The sequence below is a fragment of the Cibotium barometz genome, chromosome 18 (assembly GCF_041138505.1).
Source record: "Cibotium barometz isolate CiBa-2024 chromosome 18, ASM4113850v1, whole genome shotgun sequence".
NCBI lineage: Eukaryota > Viridiplantae > Streptophyta > Polypodiopsida > Cyatheales > Cibotiaceae > Cibotium > Cibotium barometz.
This window is the reverse complement of record NC_141063.1, coordinates 29,020,145-29,041,546: the sequence shown is the minus strand read 5'-3', so window position 1 is coordinate 29,041,546 and position 21,402 is coordinate 29,020,145. Positions and strand designations below refer to the sequence as shown.

General features: G+C 45.4%; 1 protein-coding gene across 1 annotated transcript in view; it reads left to right on the top strand.

The window, feature by feature from the left end:
• LOC147629167 (inosine-5'-monophosphate dehydrogenase-like) overlaps window positions 1-19,767 on the top strand; it is a 66,486-nt gene extending 46,719 nt beyond the window's left edge. Inside the window, exons 3-4 of the mRNA XM_086812419.1 lie at window positions 18,937-19,194; window positions 19,290-19,767. Of these exons, the coding sequence (XP_086668545.1) occupies window positions 18,937-19,194; window positions 19,290-19,361 (330 nt within the window). The 3' untranslated portion in view covers window positions 19,362-19,767. The remainder of the gene's footprint in view (window positions 1-18,936; window positions 19,195-19,289) is intronic.
• Window positions 19,768-21,402: the final 1,635 nt, after the last annotated feature.

Genomic DNA, 21,402 nt, shown 5'->3' with positions numbered 1-21,402 from the left:
CAAAGGCGACTCCACCTCCACTCTCTGGAGTCGGCCCTCATCCTGAATCTCATAATAGAGGCATCGGCCATCCTCAGTGCTAGCTCTGACAGCAATCAGGATCTCCAACTGTGTGAAGGCACCCATCCACCGTGGGGCCACTGGCTCGAGAGGTGTGAACCACTCCTCTGAAAGTGCCTCCTGAATATCATCCCTCATAATCAACCCCCCTCTGAAGTGACTCAGCCTCTCCACCTGGGTCTCCTCTGGTAGACTGCAGAAAGCCTGCCAGTCTCCAAAACTACGAGCTGGGCCTGCCGCTAAAGGTCCCCAGGCTAGACGAGGCCGAGAACCCAGCTTGCAGTTGAGGATCCCAGAGAGGGTACTTGCAGACCTGCAATCTCGCTGAGGACATTGAGAGGATCTGGCATGATAGTCAGTGCTCAGACCAGGATGCAGCGGGCCAGTGTGCCCAGGGACTCATTGATCTTAGCTCTTTTCATCTGAAGACCTATGAGTTTCTTCAACCAATACACTTTGCTTGAGGCACTTTGTTGGGCATACAAGTCCTGCAATCTCTGCCACATTCCCCAAGCTGTCTTCTCTTCACGAATGCTGAAAAGTAATGAGTCTGACACAGACAACATGATAGTAGATCTTGCCAGCTCATCCATATCTTCCCACTCTTCAGCAGTTAGAGAAGCGGGCATCACACCCCTTTCTTTGATAGGCTTGTGCTGCTTTTTCTGGAGCAACACATTGTAGCACTGGGTTTGCCAAATATCATAATTATGCGAGCCTTCAAGCTTCTTGATGTGAAGCAATGAAGAGCTCTCACCTGTGGTTGCCATAGCAAAATGCAACCTGTCAATGCCTGACTCCCTGCAAAATGTGCAAACACTGCACCAAAAAGCACACAAAGTGCTCACAGTTGTTCTCCCAAGCTTTATCTCCCACTGCGGAAGCACAAATGCAACTTTTCTCCCACTGTTTGTGATGATATCACCAAAATCTGGTTGCTGCAGATTTTGGACAGCACGTTAAATGTGCTCTGTTGCCCTTCCAAAGTACTGTACAGCAGTACCAAGTGCTCACCAATGATGTACCAAACCTGTACCGGCAAGTACAGCGGCTGAAATTGAACCTTTTGGTCACTCAAAATAGTGTACAGCCATGCCAAAACTTGCACAAAGCTGTGCCAAATTTGTACCAGCAGGTACAATAGCAATAAATGCTCTCCTGGCTGTCCAAATGAGTGAAAATCAGACTTTTACAGTCCTGTACACTGCATACAACAGTCTTGAACAGAAATTGGGCAAAAGTTCCTTGACTGCAAGCTGATTTTTGAGGATTCAAGGCATAAATGTCTTGCCTGCTGCTTTGCCAAGCTCAACAAGCATACGAACTTGAAAAGCCCCTTGATTTAAGATCAATTTTTGATCATACATGGTACATTGACGCACATGAAGGCATCCAGAGTGTTCACGATGCTTCCCCCTGGCCACATATACATCCAATACATGAAAGCCCCTTGATTTACAGGCACATTGAGTGCATGTAAGGTATCAACACATTATCCACAGCATCAAATGCGATTGCCTGCATGCAAATCAATCCAATCGGCACAAAAGCCCCTTGATTTGCACTGCAATTTGCTGCAAATTTTGCAAATCAATACAATCGGCACAAAAGCCCCTTGATTTGCACTGCAGTTTGCTGCAATTTTGCCCAAATGTGCGATTTCTCACATCATACAGCATGTATGAGTGCTTAATTGCACAATTACATCAAAAGCCCCAAATTTCGACATCCAATTTCCTGCAAATTGATCCTGATTGTGACCAATGTCACCCAATTTGCCAATTTTGCTCAGAAATTGAGCAATTCGGCACCTGTACCTGCTCAATTGATGATTGTACCTGCTCAATTGCAAGTCCCAAAAAAAATTGAAGCAAGATACCTTGTAATTTTTGATTTTTTTTTTGTTGCAGGAAAGGGTGTGTTGAATTTGGTGCTGCTGCAGAAATCTGATTCGCTGTTGCAGAAGAGGGTGATGAAGCTGCTGTAGAGAAGGGGGCTGCACACGTGTCGGGGAGACCTAATGGCCTGAAGCCGCATCGACCTTGGGCTTCAGCATGATCTGCAGAGCCGTCTACTTCTTCGCCTTGTGTATTCGCCTGCTTACGCTGCCTGGTTATGGTAAGCAGCCTGTGTTCGCTCCATGCTAAGGCTGAGTATGGACGCTTAGCGTTTAACACGCTTTTGGACCAACGCCTCACGACTGTCCCGAGCAAGCCAGTTGAATGGTTGTTGCAGGCGCCAGTGATGTCGGTGGCAAACCTTACACGGAAACGTTCACGTGTATGCCGCCTGCCTTCGCCTAGTGCTCGCTCCCTGTAGCCCGCGTGAGTGCAGTTGTGTGTTCGCCATGTTCGCTGAGTTTGCACAGCCGGCGCCATGTTCGCCTGAGTTCGCCTTCTACGCCATCGCTCCCAGTAGGCAGCCTGAGCTTCTTACTCGTTCGATTGGCACCCGCCTGCTTCTTCCTTTGATTGGCTGCGCCTCCTTCAATGGCTAACGCTCGCCAGCCCACGACTGATTCGCTACCTGTACTGTGCGTGCTCGTTTTGTTACGCCTCCCCTCGAGAGTTTTACGCCTTGTGGCCAGGCGTTAGTATATGCGCAGCTATACCTTGCGGTGGCCAGACCTCAACCACTCCCTATCACTGTTTTGCAGCGCCCAACAGGATAGCAAGATCTGTCAGGTTGTCCGGCCCACTGTGCAGCGACAGCCAGTGTTTCACAAGAAAAACACAAGCAAGTCCGTCCAGAGTAGCTTTCGAAGGTGAACACAGGTCCATCCATAGTAGCTTGAAGGTAGGCAGGTCCAGGCAGTCTAGCTCTGATACCAGTTGTGTGGGAGAAACAGGAATTAGGGTTAGGTTATTCATGTGGGAGACATACACAGAGAGAACAAGAGAGAGAGAGAGAGAGATGTGGGGATAAGTCAACTCATGAAGATATGAGTGTGTGACTCCCCTATCACACATGTATATTGCACTAGTACACATAGTGCACTTAGTACATTAAAAGTACTAAGTGTACTATGTACTATAACTTATGGGCTTGTACACACTATAAGGGTGGGCATAATGCCTTTACCCCAACACAACAAACCAAATGCTGGACTGGCAAGGTGAGGGGCATCCTTAGAAGCATCACAAAGAGAGGCAGAGATAGACTCCTCACAATGAGGAAGGGAAGCAGGAATATAAACTGCAGTGGTAACAAAGTCCTCAAAAGCATCACAGATAGCAGAAGACTGTTCCATAAGTAGAATTAGATTCCAAGAATCAGCAACAAATAAATGATCCATGTGAAAGGATGACACCTCAAGGGCAAAACACCCTCCTTGTTCTGCAAACACTGCAAAGAACAGAGGCTCGGGCACGATAAACTCTGCTCAAGATCTTTGAAAAGATCACTGCTCTCCTCCAAAATCTGTAAACTCCTGTCACAGAAGAACGTCTCCACAGATACAAAACAGCTCCCGAAACTGATCCTCAAGTGAAGTAGCTGGAGAAAGGCCCCCTTTTAGTGTAGAAAACTCCCGTGGGAAGCAAAACGCAGCCAAAACACTACTATCCAGCAAAAAATAGCACTCCATCGCCAACAAAAGGCAAGGAACATGAAGAAACCGGAAAACCGTGTAGGCTAGGAACAAAACGCAGGTATAGATGCTCCAAAATCAGCAAAACGCTGACTGAAATCAGAAATTCAGAATCCTCCTCAGGTACCAAACTGCCTCCAAAGCCACAATCCAAACAAGAAACCCCCCTCTGCAAGTAATCTGTGTCCACTGGAGAAGAAAACGCAGCCAAACAAGGGGCTACAAACCTGAAAATTCAGGTCAACCAGTGTCCACACCTCCTATGAGGAAAAACGTTGAAGAGAAGGTACCTTCGGGTCCAACAGATGAAGCCCAGGTGAATACCAGCAAGATCAGTTCAGGAAAAACGCAGCAACCATGGCTGCAAATCTGAAAACGTAGAGGTATTTGGGGCAATAGAAAGAGCTGAATCTGGAAATGCAGAAGAAATAGGTACACCCAAGCCTCAAATCAGCAAATCAGCATCAGAAACCTGTAGAAGAAAAAAACGTAGCAAACATGCTGCTGGCGGCCTGTACAAAACAGGTGACCAGCACTAAGGGGGGGTATGAATGCCGAGAACTGCTGAAAACTGCTGTAGACAGCCACCTGTAGAAAAACGCAGCAACCTATGTGCTGCTGCCCTGAAAACAGTGCAAAAAACATGTGTTCTCAGAGGTCAAACTGATGAAGAAGGACCACGGGCTGCTAAGAAAAAATGCCTGGAAGAGGCAGGTGGTCAGCAGCACTTCTGAGAAAAAAAAATGCAGATCTGTCCACCTTGCTGAAAACGCAAAAACGCAAGGGGGAGAGGAGGGAGCATCCAACACTGAAGATCACCAGCGCTCTGATACCATAATAGAATGTGCAACGGAAGACGGGAAAGTGGAAACACAGGAGAGGGAGAGAGAGAGAGAGAGAGAGATGGAGAGGAAACACAGGTGAGAACCTGCTCTCAATATCATCACCAAAAGGAATACATGTCCCGAGCAAGAGGGGAGAAAACCTCGTATGTGAGGGACTTGAGCAAACAATGCTAAGCAAGCATTGAGAAATGAGGGAGGCAAGCCAGCTATATATATGCCCATGAGTAGGCAGCCGACTGGTCATAAAAAACCTCCACGACTGGGAAAATACCCAAGACTCCATAATATGGGGAATAATGTGGGAAAATGTATGTGAGGGGTGACGAGCCCCTCTGACTAACATGGTCAGTCCTAGAGGCTATAATAGGACACGAAACAGGAAGCCAGCAAGAAGGAGATGATGTCTAACAGATAGAAGTGTGAAATTAGCATATTATGATGGGAAGGACAGTGACATCACAAAGATCTTAGCTTTCATTAGGGAGTTTGATTTGGCCTTCAAAAATCATAATTATTCTGAAGAATCGAAACTCCATGAGGTAGCTATACATCTCAAAGAAGTTGCTAGTTATTGGTATCTAACACTTGTTACTAGGAACCTCAATCCAAAAACTTGGAAGGAGTTCAAGGAGATTTTCAAAGCTCAACTCTTGCCCACGGACTTCAAGAAGAAGGTGTGCTTAGAGTGGGACAAGTTGGATCAACAAGGAGATAATGTGCAAAAGTACATTAATCGGTTTTGGGATGTTTAAGAGGCAACCAACTATTGCCATGTCTTCTACTGAGGCAAAGTATCAGGCTGCTTGTGGTGTGGCTATGTTCACCCCGTCGCCCCCCCCCCCCCCCCCCCCCCCCCCCGCTTCAATCTCTGCCCATTTCGCATTTCGCTCCTCGTCCGTCTCTGTTCGGCCCGTTCACCCCGTCGTCGCCCCCGCTTCAGTCTCTGCCCATTTCGCATTTCGCTCCTCGTCCGTCTCTGTTCGCCCCCCTTACCCCACCCACCCTTGCTCACCCCGTTACCCCACCCACCCTTGCTCAGGTCCCCAAGGCAGCAACATAACTCTCCCCTGCACTTGTAGCTGAGCATCTTGTAGGTCGCATTTTCTAAGTCTCCCCCAAAGGGGAGAGGGTACCCTTGAGGGGAGACTCGTTCCACCAACAGCCCTCTCCTTTATCAGCAGCAACACATGGAAAGTAAGAAGTCTTTTGCCTCAGTCACCGCTTCACGATTACCGCCCATTCCTCCACCCGTGAGCAAGCCGACACCATGGGAAGCCTACCTCATGCAAGAACTGAAGAAACTCCAGGGAGAATTAGCAGCACTGAAACACGAGACTATCAAGAAAGATGAACAAATCAACGAACTGAAAGTGCAAGTGCAAGCCATGAAGACGAAGCAAGAGGAAGCACGAGAAGGACCCATACCTACAACACTACAAACAGAAACGACAAACCATGTTTCAAAGGTAAATTCAATTAACTCACAAGATTTTGTTAAAGAAGTCATATCAGCGGTCAAAGAAAAGGAACGAATGGAAAGTAACAAAAAGGTAATCAGAGTCGGTGGTCTTCCTCAAGGCTGGGATAGGGCAGACTTAGCTCAAGAGCTTCGAGAAGACTACATATTAGATACAGATGTACTTACAGCACAACTGAGCAAAATAGTCCCCTTCATGGACTTAGGAGACCCTATCTCTATTATAGTAAAGGGTACACAGGCAAAAGTCTCCTATATGGACAACAATGAGAAAATAGCAGTGATGAAGCAAACAAGGTCTCTCCAAGGGACAAAGGTATGGATAGCTAATGAACTCACCCCGCTACAACTCAAGAACAGATCGGCAGAGTTGAATAAAGTTAAAGAAGCAAGAAAGAATGGCAAATGGGCAATATACAGAGGAGGACAAGCAATCATTAAAGAATTCCATACCCCACCCCCCTCAAGAGCAAATCCATCCATGGATGAAATATAGCTATTTTTATTTTGAACCTCAATTTGGAACTAGATGCAATAGAACCCATTGTAATTTAAACTCTTAAGAGTCTTAAGAGTTCATTTTGAGTTATTTTTATTCAGTTTTATGCCTCTTTGGCACCGATACCCAGAGTGGAATGTAAATGGATGTACCTGATCTGTCCCATAGGTTGGATTCGGCCTCCCGTGGACGTTAATATAACTTTCTTTCTTTCTTTCTTTCTTTCTTGCAGTTCTGCATTTCTGTTCTCACAGGTGTTTGTCTCATTTCCGCTACCCATTCCGACAGAACTATGACTCATGAGCTTGTCACTGACAAAGGCAAAAGCTGCTCATTGACAAAGGCCTAGCAATAGGAATGATCAGTTCCGACAAGTGACCCGCCGCTATGTGAAGGGAAAGGGATAGAAGGCATGGGGACAACAATGGAACAAATGCTCAGGTCTTCAACAAGACTTGGAAATGGAGATCAGAAGTGGAAGGTGTTCAAACAAAGTATCAAAGTTAGAAGTAGAAGGTCAAAGTTAGAAGTCCAGGGAGGAAGGATGACAGAGTGTCCACCTCGTCATCAAGTTTAGCAGGAGGGCACACCCGTGCCATGGCCTAAGCCTTAGGAAAATTGTTAAGGCTTAGCATAAAGCATCATCAACATCATCATCATGGAGCACATGGTTACCCAGTCATCAACAGTCAAAAGAGACTGTCATATAGCACTCGGTAGCCAGCAAGGCACCCAGGTAGGTAGGCGGCCAACATCATTTAATCAGCCAACATATGGGACAGATCTAGGAATAAGCGCAGCATTTAATGTAGCATTTTTAGCCAACATTCTTTGTCCATAGCCAGCTAACAGCAGCCCAATAGGCTGACTAGAATCCTCTAGCATATATATATAGCATAAGTTAGCATTTACGTCAATCATTCACCTTCTGAAGGAGTCTAGCATTCAATAGTAGCATGTAGAAGGCCAAAGGTCACCCCTACGGGGTAGACCAAGGGCCTAGAAGATGTACAGCCATTCAGTCACCTTTTTGTACCATAATACTAAGAAAACCTTGACAAACTATCTTTCTTTCTCTCTCTCTCTCTTTTCTCTCCTCTGTCTTAATCATGTTTATTCAGCATCTTGTTCTTAATCAAGCTTAGGGCTATGGATTACTACAGCAAGGCTTCCATGCATGCAACATTTACCACATAGTCTTGGACTTTTGCCCTCATCTTGAGCCAGTAAAACATACACTTTACTAAGTCATAGATTCGTTGTACCCCAGATGACATGCTAGAGACAATCATAAAGGATCCTTCTACTAATCTCAATACTATTTGGCATTCAAACTCTATCATTTTGGAATAACCACCTGTTCCGAATAAGATATTGACCTCCAGCCACTTTGATAGGTGGAATGATCCGTGAGCTCCTAAACATATTGCTAAAACTGACCAAAATATCTATCGGTCTCACATAGCCCTCTCGGTGAAACTCAAAAGATTCACCTCCCCAATCTGACGCAATGCATTAGCAACTCTGTTCAAGCTACCCTTCCGATACCGAATCTCCATATCAAAATCCTACATTAACTCTGCCCATAGTGTCTTCTTCCCCCCCAACTTAGGTCTATCACAAAAATACTTGATCGACTCATGGTTGATCAAGACAACAAATTTGGATCCATACAAATAATGTCTCCAAATTTCAATGCATGAATAACCAGATATAACTATTTCTCTGTAATATGCGGAAGCTTCGGAGAAAGATCGGTAACTTCAAAACTCAGAATTCAGCACTCTTTTCGCGACGGAAATTAACGCACAAACTTGAAAGGAGAAGTGCAGAAAATGGAGAGAGAGAGGGAGAGATGGAGAGGACACAATATTGGGTCCCAATTACCCTCTGTAGGGCCCCTACCACGGATGGTGTATTTGCTTTATTAGAATGATGTGAAAACTAAAAGAAAATACAGCAATCTTGGACCTTTTTCTTGGCTGGGAATACCCTGCCCTTGACCTGAATCCTTCACCCCTTTGCGTTAGCAAGCCCTTGGCTGTCTTGGCCCCTTGGATTGCTTGAGCACTTGGTGAATGATGAGATGAATCATTGGGATTATGGCCTCCACTGTTTATACTTCTCATCAGGAGCAGTCGGCTGGTTCACTTTACCTCCACGATTGGTTTTAATAATATAAAATGCTGAAAATGCCTTGCTTTCACACTGGACTGTCCTGGCTGCCCCTGTGGGCTGCTGTCCAGTCCAGCGCAGGCTGCTGGGCAACGCCTGGGCACTGGCCGCCTGCAGTCCTATGCTGCCCTATGGCTAGCCAACTGGCTGGGCTGGCCTAAGAGCCAGTCAGCTGCTTGGCCAAGCCCTCCTTGGGCTGGCCGACAGCCTGCCCAGCCCTTCCTTGGGCTGGTGGGCATGTCCTGGGGCTGCTTGGCCCCATTTTTGGGTGGCCCATAGCCTTCCCTGTGTCCACAACTGTTGCATACCTACATCTACACAACTGTCTGATATCTGGTGACCAAACATACAGAACAACTGACATCATTCCAGAGGGAGTCTCACAATGCGGATTGGCATTGTTTCATGTGCAGGACAGTGCACACCTAACCTTGGACTCATGTGCAGGACAATGCACACCTGACCTCGCACGAGTGAGATGGATCCCTGGCTGACTCGTCCCGGACTGGGCTCACATGGGACGAGTTCACCATCCCAGGTCCTGCACCTTCTGTGCAGAAATGTCTACGTGGCATCCAAGTGCGGGATGCACGTGACATTCTCATGAGTATGCCATTTGACGTGGGTATCATCAAACTTCTTGCTTTCAAAAGCCAAGGGTCGGTCCTCATGGAATAAGGATGTCATATGCATCTTGCACTCGGGTGCCACGTGGACATATCGGTGTATAAGAAGATGCAGGACTTGGAGTGGAAATTGGTCCCTTGTGAGCCCCAATTCGGGACGAGTGAGCCAGGGTTCCACTTTAAGCATCCAAGGTCAGGTGTACAAGTCCCGTACATGGTCTTGGTCAGGTGTGCAAGTCCCACACATGAAGCAGTGCTAGTCCATACTGTGAGTCACCCTTTGGAATGATGCAGAGGTGAACCACGCTCTGCATGGGACACCAATCGTAGGTTTAGATTGGAGCATGCTTGGTTTAGGGTACATGAGCATGTAGGTCGAAGCGGCCCAGCCCTGTGGGCCACCCCAAAAAATGTTTAAGTCCCTTGCCTACAAAGGGGGTAATTCTTGTGGGCCACCCTAGGGGCCAAGGAGGGCCATGGCCAAGCCCAACAGCCACCATATGGCTGGGCATGCTGTCGGCCAGGCTTGGAAGGCATGGGCAGCAAGGCAGCCAGGCCTAGATGGGTTAGGGGCCAAGTTGGCCAGCCCACAAGGCCTTGACCAGCTTGTCGGCCAGACAACAAGGCAGGCCAGCGCATAAGGGCAGCCAGCATATGGAAAAGGCGCCCCATTATATGGCATATTAAACAGGTCGTGGAGATATTTCAGCATGCTGACAGCCTCTAGAACCCACCAACCAGCAGTTTTATTACCCAAGGAGAATAATATCATGTACAAGCTTTGAGGGCCTTACTCTCCCCATGGGAGATGCCGGATTATCCATATACAAATGCCATAACACAGCCCAACACGAGGCAACCATAAAATTCAGCCGGCACATAGCTGTAGAAATGCCAAGCCAACAATATAAACCATATACCTCCGTGTGGGTACTGATTCTTCCCCAAAAACCACGGGTCTTCATGCAATAGAGTTGGCTTAGAAAGTTCAACTCTCCATTTAGTCGGTACAACAAGTACAATGGTTGGTATAGCAAGTACAAGGGTCAGTACAATAGCTAGAAATCATAATAAATGATTAAATACCCTTGCCTTCAGTATTTCTTCGCGATGGAAACCTCCAAAACAGGGCCCAACAGCCGGTATTCTTCATGGGCAGCCGTCAAGAGAGAGAGAAAGAGAGTAGCCATCATTAGGGCAGCATGTAACGGTGGTAGAGGCTATTGTGCAGCAAGAGAGCCTCCTCCAAATGAAGAGAAAGGGCTCCACTTTATAGATTTGGGCCTCCCACGAGCTAAAATGGCAAGAGAAGGCTATAATGACAAGTGGAGAGCCACACAATAGCTGAAGTGACAAGTGGCCTCACAATAGCCTCCTCCAAATGAAGAGAAAGGGCTCCAATTTATAGATTTGGGCCTCCCACGAGCTAAAATGGCAAGAGAAGACTATAATGACAAGTGGAGAGCCACACAATAGCTGAAGTGACAAGTGCGAGGCCACTTGTCTCACTTTGATCCACTTTCTTGCCACATGTCCCAATCTAAGAGATGGGTTCTCCCATAATCTTTACCTCTAAAAATATCCCAATTAGTAGTCCATTTGTCATAGTACTTTGGCAACTCTTGGTATCTGCTCAATTCTAGATGTAATGACACGAACATAATTTCCATCGGAGTCAGGCCAAAAATAGCAACTCTCCTAAATTTTAGGAGTGTGATCCTTTGTATTCCAAGATAATCCCCCATTCCCAAAGCTTGTACTTTGCATTCCCACGAGACCCCTTTCATACTGGGAAATGCCCTGGCTGGTGAGAGTAAGAGCCCTGTCATATGATTATGGCTCAAAATTACGTATGGTGAACCTAATGTTCGTATCCAATCCCCTAATGAACAGTTTCAATTTATCCTCCCCGGATATGCCCAACTGTTGCGTTGACGTGATAGCTCTATTAGAGTATGTCAGTATTGGAGACCAATTTTGGGAGAGTCAACAGAACTCATCCTCAAGGTTGGTCATGTATTGGGGAGGAAGAAACTGTTTTCTGAGGTCGGACACGAAGGTGTCGCATACATACTGAGGAGCCCCTATGATTGGGTCTACATGTAGATTGGACCAATGTTGCCACCAGGTAATTGCTTCGCCAGAGAGGTAAGGGGTTGTCGGGTGGACTCGGTTTTGAGGATTTGAAAGCTTAGCCAAAGGAAAGAATGCTACAAATTGATGAATAAATTGCATAACTACAGCATGATTGAAGGGAGATGAGAGTTAGTGTTTCATGTGGGAGACACACACAGAGAAGAAGGGAGAGAGAGAGAGAGACATGTGGGGATAAGTCAACTCATCAAGTGTGAGTGTGTGACTCCCCTATCACACATGTATATTTGCTCTAGTACACATAGTGCACTTAGTACATTAAAAGTACTAAGTGTACTATGTTCTATACAACTTATGGGCTAGTACACACTAAGGGTGGGCATAATGCCTTTACCCCAACAACCTCCCACTTAAAGGCAAAGTGCCCTTAAATGAAGGAAAAGAAAAATCAGCATGTACATGATAATATACAAGGCCATATCAAGGCTGAAACTGGTCTGATCCAATGCCCATCAAGTGTCTGCAATGAGCAAATCGCTCTGGAGGCAAACTCTTTGTCAACATATCAGCCGGGTTGTCATCCGTATGAATCTTAACAAGCTGAATTTGCTTGTTCTCTATCACCTCTCTGATGAAGTAATACTTCACATCCACATGCTTCGTCTTTGCATGAAAGACAGGGTTCTTTGCCAACTGGATGGCACTCTGACTGTCACAATGCAACAATGGAATATCCCCTGTATAACCCAAATCAACCACTAACCGAGATAGCCATAATGCCTCCTTGCAAGCCTCGGTGGTTGCAATATACTCGGCCTCTGTAGTAGATAAGGCAGTGCACTTCTGCATCCTGGATATCCATGACACAGCACCTCCTGTGAATGTAAACACATAACCGGTAGTAGACTTCCGGTTATCTGGATGACCGGCATAATCCGAATCCGTGTAACCATGCACTAATGCATCCTGTTTGCCAAAGTATATGCACATATCCTGTGTGCCCTTGAGGTATCTCATGACACCTTTCACTGCTTCCCAATGCTTCTTGCCAGGTTTGGCCATGTATCTATAAACCACTCCCACTGCAAATGCAATGTCCGGCCTGGTAGCAACCATGGCATACATGAGACTGCCACAAGCTGAAGCATACGGAATCTTGGCCATATCAGCCTTGTCACTATCCGACTGTGGGCTGTCCATAGCACTGAGTTTCACATATGGAGGCAAAGGAGTACTAGTCTTCTTCCCTCCATCCATATTGAACCTCTGCAAAACTTTGCCAATGTATTCCTTCTGAGACAAATACAACACATGCTGATTTCTGTCCCGAAGTATCCGCATACCCAAAATGTGATTTGCATCACCCAAATCCTTCATATCAAAGGTTTGATGCAGCCTCTTCTTCAAGGCATCCATCTCTTTACGAGGTTTCCCGGCAATCAACATATCATCAACATACAAGATGAGGATCAATAGACTGCCATCCAAAGCTTTCTTGGTGTATAAGCAGTGATCTATGTCACTTCTCCTGAAATCCTGGGATTTCATGAATGTATCAAATTTATGATACCATTCCCTTGGTGCCTGTTTGAGTCCATAGAGACTCTTTTTCAGCTTGCATACAAGCTTCTTCTTTCCATTCACTGCATAACCCTCTGGCTGTTGCATATATATCTCCTCATGGAGATCACCGTGAAGAAAAGCAGTCTTCACATCCATCTGAAACAAATCCAGATCATCATGAGCAACCAAAGCTAATACAGCTCTAAGTGTGGTCATTTTGACCACTGGAGAGAAGATCTCATCAAAGTCCACACCATATTCCTGCTTGAAGCCCTTAGCCACTAACCTGGCGTTGTATCTTGGCTTTGCATCAGGTGCAACTTTGAGCCTGTAAACCCACTTGCATGGCAAAACCTTCTTGCCTGTAGGCAAATGCACCAACTTCCATGTTCCATTTTGTGCAGAGAATCCATCTCTGACTTCATAGCACGCTCCCAAAGAGCCTTGTCTGCCCTCTGTAAAGCCTTCTTATAACATGAGGGCTCCCCACAGTCAGTGAGCATCAAGTAGTCAACCCCTGGAACAAACCTGTCAGGGGCTCTGGAGGGTCTTGTGGACCTCCGTACCCAATGACTTTCATTTGCAGGTTGCTGTCCAGCCTGCATATCACCTATTGGTGGCTCCTGTTCCATGCCATAAGGCTGAAAAATCATGCCCGGTATCTCCTCTAACTGTGGTATATCCATAGGGATATCTTCTACCATCTCTGGCTGTCCATTTGGACCATTTTCAGCACCATTTAAGGGCTGGTTTTGCTGCTGTAATGGCTGATTTACAACCCTTGGTTGTTGTCCATGATGTCCATCATCATCAAAGATGACTCTGCTAGGCACGCAAAGCCTTCAGTGTTTTGCCAGTTTGATTCTCAACATGAGCAACAAACTTTACAAACACTGAGAATGTATCACTCTTCAAACGAAGAGGATAAACCCACACCTTGCGTGTGGCATCATCAATAAAGGACACAAAATATTTTGCCCCTCCCAAAGAAAGCTGAGGCATCTCACATACATGTGTATGCACAAGCTCTAACTGAGCATCTTTCTGTCCAAGAGCTTTCTTGTGGGGGCACTGCTCACAAAACTGAAAACTTGAAAACTTTAGAGAAACCGGCTATGCCACATAGAGATTTCCGGCAGCTCGGTTGCATTTACATTAGCATGGTGACAAACACCTGCATGCATGAAGTAAAGAGTGTCCACTTTAGAGCCTCTGGCAACAACCAGTGAGCCCTTACTAATCTTCCACTTTCCACGACCAAATGTGCTAACATAATCAGCATCATCAAGCTGTCCAGTAGAAAGCAGGTTCTTCTTGATCTCAGGCACATGCCTGACATCATGGAGCATAAGCTGTGAGCCATCTAAAAACACAAGCCTCACATCACCTCTGCCAAGAATCTTGCATGCATGGTTGTCACCCAAATAAACTACTCCTTCATTGCTAGCAGTATACCTGACAAACAAGTCTCTGCAACCTGTGACATGAAAGGAGGCACCTGAATCAATGATCCATGAGTGCATACCATGACTATCTCCTGCAAGAAGTGAATGGGCATCAAGTAAAGACGTGAATAGGACTTCATCCTCACTGTCACCTGCATGTGACACATTGACTTCTTCAATCTTGACTCCACTTTTGTCCTTTGACTTTGCATCTTTGGCTTCATCTTTGTCTTTGTCTTTTCCTTTGCCCTTTTCTTTTTGATCATTCTTCCATTTGTAGCATTACTTTTTGATATGTCCCTTCTTGCCACAATAATGGCATTCCAAGTCCTTTTTTGAGCGGGACTTGCTCCTTCCCCGTTCTTGGCTTTTACCCCTTTGCTGGGATCTCCCATGTGCATTCATTCCATTGGACTTTCCAACAGAGTTGTTTTTCCTGTTCATCTCCTCTTGAAGGAGAGCACCCTCAACATCTGCATATGACAGCATAGCATTTGAATTGCTAGTGGCTGTCCTGAATGTGTCCCAACTCTCTGGCAAAGTGCATAAGAGAAAGGTGGCTTTGAACTCATCGTCCATTGCCAACTTTTGATTGATTACCTGGCTGACAACACCATTAAACTCATTTAGATGGGCTGTCATAGACGCCCCTTCCTTCGTTTGAAGACCTATGAGTTTCTTCAACCAATACACTTTGCTTGAGGCACTTTGCTGGGCATACAAGTCCTGCAATCTTTGCCACATTCCCCAAGCTGTCTTCTCTTCACGTATGCTGAAAAGTAAAGTGTCTGACACAGACAACATGATAGTGGATCTTGCTAGCTCATCCATATCTTCCCATTCTTCAGCAGTAAGAGAAGCAGGCATTACACCCCTTTCTTTGATGGGCTTTTGCTGCTTCTTCTGGAGCAACACATTATAGCACTGGGTTTGCCAAATGTCATAATTATGTGAGCCTTCAAGCTTCTTGATGTGAAGCAATGAAGAGCTCTCACCTGTGGTTGCCATAGCAATATGCAACCTTTGTCAATGCCTGACTCCCTGCAAGATGTGCAAAACACTGCACCAAAGCACACAGAGTGCTCACAATTGTTCTCCCAAAGTTTATCTCCCACTGCGGAAGCACGAATGCAACTCTTCTCCCACTGAATGTGATAAAATCACCAAAATCTGGTTGCTGCAGATTTAGGACAGCACCTTAGATGTGCTCTGTTCCCCTTCCAAAGTACTGTACAACAGTACTAAGTGCTCACCAATGATGTACCAAACCTGTACCGGCAAGTACAGCAGCTGAAAATAAACCTTTTCCTCACTCAAATCAATGTACAGCCATGCCAAAACTTGTACAAAGTTGTACCAAATTTGTACCAGCAAGTACAGTAGCAATAAATGCTCTCCTGGCTGTCCAAATGAGTGAAAATCAGACCTTAACAGTCCTCACCACTGCATACAAAAGTCCCGGACAGAAATTGAGCAAAAGCCCCTTGATTCAAGATCAATTTCTGATCATACATGGTACATTAACGCACATGAAGGCATCCAGAGTCTTCACAATGCTGCCCCTTGGCCACATATACATCCAATACATAAAAGACCCTTGATTTAATGGCACATTGAGTGCTTGACAGGCATCAACACATTGCCCAAAGCATCAAATGCCAGTGCTGCCTGTATGCAAATCAACCCAATTGGCACAAAAGCCCTTTGATTTGCACTCCAATTTCTTGCAATTTTGCCCCAAATGTGAGATTGCTCACATCATACAGCATGTATGAATGCTCAATGGCACAATTACATCAAAAGCCCCAAATTTTGACATCCAATTTCCTGCAAATTGACCCGGAATGTGACCAATGTCACCCAATTTTGCCAATTTTGCTCAAAATCTGAGCCATTTGGACCTGTACCTGCTCAATTGATGAAAAAGGACATGCAAAATCCCAAAAAATTGAAGCAAAATACCTCAGACAATATTTGATTTTTTTGTTTCAGAAAAGGGGGGTGTCTTTGTATTTGCTGAATCGTGAAGGAGCTGTTGTTGCTGCTGCTGTCTGAAAACTACTGTATTGGTGCAGTAAATGTCACCGGACGAGCTTGAGTCTAGATTCTGCCGCTGCCTCCTCCAAGTTTTCTAGCTATGGCCGCCCAAGCTGTCTGTGCGTCCACCTCATTCGCAACTGCACAATGCTTTGCGTGACCTCCTTGTGTAGCGCTGCAATTGGCAGCCAAGAGGGAAGCCCGTGAGCACCTGTAGCGCCTATGAACAGCGCTGCCCTTGGTAGCCCACCCACTTGTCAGCTACTCCAATCGTGGTGCAGGCGTACAAGGTGACCTTCAAGACCCCGGCTGGAGAGTCGTGCAGGTGTGAACGAGCTTGCCGAAGGGGTTGCATGTGGGCGGCGGGAGCTCCACGGGGACACGTAAACGTGCCGGCGGACACTCTGTGGTGGCGTGTCGCAGCGCGTGCAACGCCTTGCGGTGGCCAGGATTTTTTCAACAGTCCCCCACGACGCTTCGAGAAAGTCACTTGCCTAGCGGCGTTTAGCTCTAGGCGCCTCACCTGCTGCGAGCCGCTCGCAGCCCTGTGGTGTGCGTTGCTACGCCTTGTGGCCAGGAGTCTGATGCCCAACGCCTTGTGCTTTGCTCACGCTGCCTAAAGTCCAGCGCTGTCTCCAATGCTCACACGCACAGGCTGCCACTCCCTCTCACTGTCTTGCTGCGCACGTGCTCCTTGCTGAGCACCAGAAAGCTCCAAGCAATCTTCTCTGCTCGTGCCAAGCTCAAGGCTCCATAGCCGAGCTTCTTCTTCGCGATGAAGATGACTCCGCACACCGGCACACACACAGACACAACCGTGCTGATACCAGTTGAAGGGAGATGAGAGTTAGGGTTTCATGTGGGAGACACACACAGAGAAGAAGGGAGAGAGAGAGAGAGACATGTGGGGATAAGTCAACTCATCAAGTGTGAGTGTGTGACTCCCCTATCACACATGTATATTTGCTCTAGTACACATAGTGCACTTAGTACATTAAAAGTACTAAGTGTACTATGTTCTATACAACTTATGGGCTAGTACACACTATAAGGGTGGGCATAATGCCTTTACCCCAACAATGATCACACTTACTAAAATTTGGTTGAGCTTGCATGACAGTGGTGGTTGGGATGGTAGAGGAACTTGGACCTTGTTGTGCCATGGTGGAAAGTATCGACATCATGTTTGCCCGCAGAAATGCTATGAACTGCTGGTGTTGGAATTACATAATGTCTCGTTCAAGCCTTTGTTGGTGTTGTTGGGCTGCTTGGTCTGCCTGTTGTTTGTCAGTCTTTGTCAACCCTACGTTTGGCATCCTCAACCCTTCATTCATCATCACGTTGGGTTTCTTTGGCCCTTCGTTCTTCAACCTTTTTGGCTTCTTCTTTTTGTCTTTGTTGCTCCATGATGAGGAACAATCTTTCAAGTTTTGAAAGTTCTTTGGCTTTTTCAACCTCCTCTTTAGCTTATTCCTTTGGCTTTTTTGCTTCTTCTTCTTTAGCCTCCATTTGTTGCCTACACAATCAATTTTGTTTCAAGATTGCTTTGACAAAGTGTTCATTGAATTGCGGAAGCGTTTTTGTGGTGGTACCTTCTTTGTTGATCTCTCCTTCCATGTCTTTTTTGTAGCTTTTTGAAGAAGTCTCTCGTGACATTGCAGAGGCCTGGGTTCTTTTTCCTAAGTTGGGTCACAACCTGCAGCTCTGATACCTGTAGGTTGACCGTCGTACCCGCAACAAAGCCTTCTTTAAACCTGTGAGTTTAGGCTGAAGAAGTCTCTCGTGACATTGTGGAGACCTAGGTTGTTTTTCCTAAGTTAAGTCACAACCTGCAGCTTTGATACCAATAGGTTGACCATCATAACGTGCAACAAAGCCTTCTTTAAACCTATGAGTTTAGGCAATCCACTTTATTTTGAGAGTGAGGAGTACAGTGAGAAGATAAGAGTCGACACCAGATTGGGTCCCAATTACCCATTGAAACCCCCCTGGCAAACTTGTATTTCTTTGGAGAACTTTGCACAATGACAATGACTGTATGCCCCTACATGATGCTCTTATATGCTTTTTCATGCACATCTACACTACTGGACTGACCCCTACATGTACTATCCTTAGGTGACTTAAATGCTTATGCTCTCCAAGAGGGACTGACCTTGACGCCTAAGGCTGGGAGATCGAGTTACTTAGCTGGTGCGTGACATGTCCCGGACTGGGGCTCACAATGGGGCCATGGCATACGGCAAATAATCCTAAAAAGGTATTAATACTGTATGATGTTACATATAATGCTGAGCCAGTGTGTCGCATAGCACCACGATGCGGTGTATCATGCTCACACCTACCTTCTAAAGACTAGAAATTTGTGAAGGAAAGTAGATCATAGAATAGATCTTGTACCACGTAGTGAACCTCTATACGGCCTGGTGCATTTGCTTGCTTGATCATGTTGATGGTTTATTGTCTTGTGGATGAATTACCATGAGGGCGATTGTTTTATGATTCAAAGGTTGGTGCTTCCTACAGGATGGCTGTCGTTTAAAGAAGTACAGAGGGATGGGATCTCTTGAAGCCATGACCAAGGGGAGTGATGCTCGTTATCTGGGTGACAAGTCCAAGCTCAAAATTGCTCAAGGTGTTTCAGGTGCTGTAGCTGACAAAGGATCCATCCTCAAGTTGATTCCCTACACAATGCATGCAGTGAAACAAGGCTTTCAAGATCTTGGAGTCAAATCTATACAAGAAGCTCATGATTCACTTGCGAAGGGAAGCATTAAGCTAGAGGTAAAAGCTAATGTTGCCTTCTTGCTCTGTATTCTGACCCTTCTCACTGTTTATCAAGTCTGCTCTTTTTACTCAACAACCGATTAAACTTGCAGGTTCGTACTGGTGCTGCCCAGGCAGAAGGGGGAGTTCATCATTTAGTCTCATATGAAAAGAAGTGGTTCTGACTTGCTTGGGGTGGATGAGGATTACTTACTGGATTTTGTGAGGTTTTCTAGTTGCAATCCCTAGGGACTTTTTGGCTATATTCTATTAGACACAGAAAATAATACGTAGTGTTGTTTGTGCTCAAATATAGTGGCTTGGCTCCTATCAATCCAACTGCTGATACATGACAAGGGCATCTTGAAAGGGACCTCACAAGCGGCTTCATCTTGAAAGGGACCTCACAAGCAGCTTCATGCTTTCTGCTGATTATTGTGCTATTTTTTTTATTTGAACTTACAAATGGACTTTTTAAACACTTAAATTTGGCTGATAGCCACCCAGTTCTTTAGATGTGGAGTTGCAGCTGCATGCTGCTGCTTTGTCTCGCATACTTTACTTTATATATGAATTGGAGTAGCAATTTACTATTTTAGTCCAGCTTGCTGACCTGCAAGCGTGACGTGGAGGAATTTTTCAGAGGGCTTGCTCGGGATGTAGAGACATCATGGAGAGAGAGAGAGAGAGAGAGAGAGAGAGAGAGGAGGGGGACAAACACAAAAGTCGTATGGCTAGGTTCACTTGAGTGTGCAAAAGATTTTACACAACATGGATACACTAGTATTGGTAGGAGTGGAGGATATCCATTCTCCAAGTGGGGAAGGACCAAGTGGATCGGTGTGCGATCAAGCAAGTCGTCGTGGTACTTGCGTTTTTCAAGGCCAATTTCCCATTTAGTACTCAAAATGATCACAATAATTCAGTGTTTTGCTTTTCTCTCGAGTCCCCAATTTCTTTTTCTTGAAATATTACTTGTATAGAATGAATTATTGCTTGCAAAGTAGCCTAAGATGACGATGGGTCAAGACATAATCGCACATCAAAGTATGGCATATTGTGTGGAAAACCCAACAAGGGAAAAAAAACCTTGTGACAATGTGTCGTCATTTATACACATATGTGAACACTGTATGCATAAGTTATGGACTTGAGCTATGTGTCCACGGTGTGTGTGTGTGTGTGTGTGTGTGTGTGTGTGTGTGTGTGTATATATATACATATATATGTATATAGATACATATATATGTATATATGTATCTATATACATATGTATATATATACATATATATATATACTTTTTAGTGGAGAGTCACAAATGTTTCAAATTGGGTCAAACTCTTAGAAAGAGAGTAAATGATAGAAGGAATTTATTCACTTAGATGAACTTCCAGGGAGCACAAATGCAATCTGCTTAAGAATGAGCGGACTAGTAATCTCTCTTGCTAACTAAGCAATATACACTCTTTGCAGTCATTTTTGATGGATTATATATATGAGCAAAGTTTTATATTTGATTGGCAGGAGAGTTTAGTTTTATAAATATGATGAAGAGTCGCTCACAACCTGGGTACACCACACACAAAAAATTGAGCTCAAATGGTACTAATAAAAACTTGAGGAAGAACCTTGTGTGCAATAACTTGGTATTGGTAGTTTGGAGAAGCCCATCAGATTGGTATTGTAGTAAACTACAGTGGTAAAGAGCAACACACGTGTAGCTATGAGCTGCGCATAGTGTTTTTTTGGATCCATTCTGACCAATGCTCTTTGTACACGCTTAACGCACCTAGACGAGCAGTTTTAACTTTTGCTCCTCTCAAACCGGTGTTCCCATACGATTTGAAGCACATACATACGGACGCTTCCGAGAGAGAGAGAGAGAGAGAGAGAGAGAGAGAGAGCGCCTCCACCGCACCAACAAGGATTCTTTGACCATCTATGTTGCTCAGAACCCATGGAGAACACCTCCTTGATTTTCAGCTTACATACACATATATGCACACATGAGAAAGCATGCATGTGCATGCATCAACATAAAAAAACTGCTTGCTGCCTGGCAAATGGCTCATTTTGTCTTGCTAAAAACGGCTTCAACCGATAACCATTTACTTCTCATGCATTGCTCCCATCCAAGAACCATTTTTGAGACCCTAATACACTTGCACCTAATCATAAGCTTTTAATCATGTCATTCATCAAGCATACTATCATATCTCAGTCCTA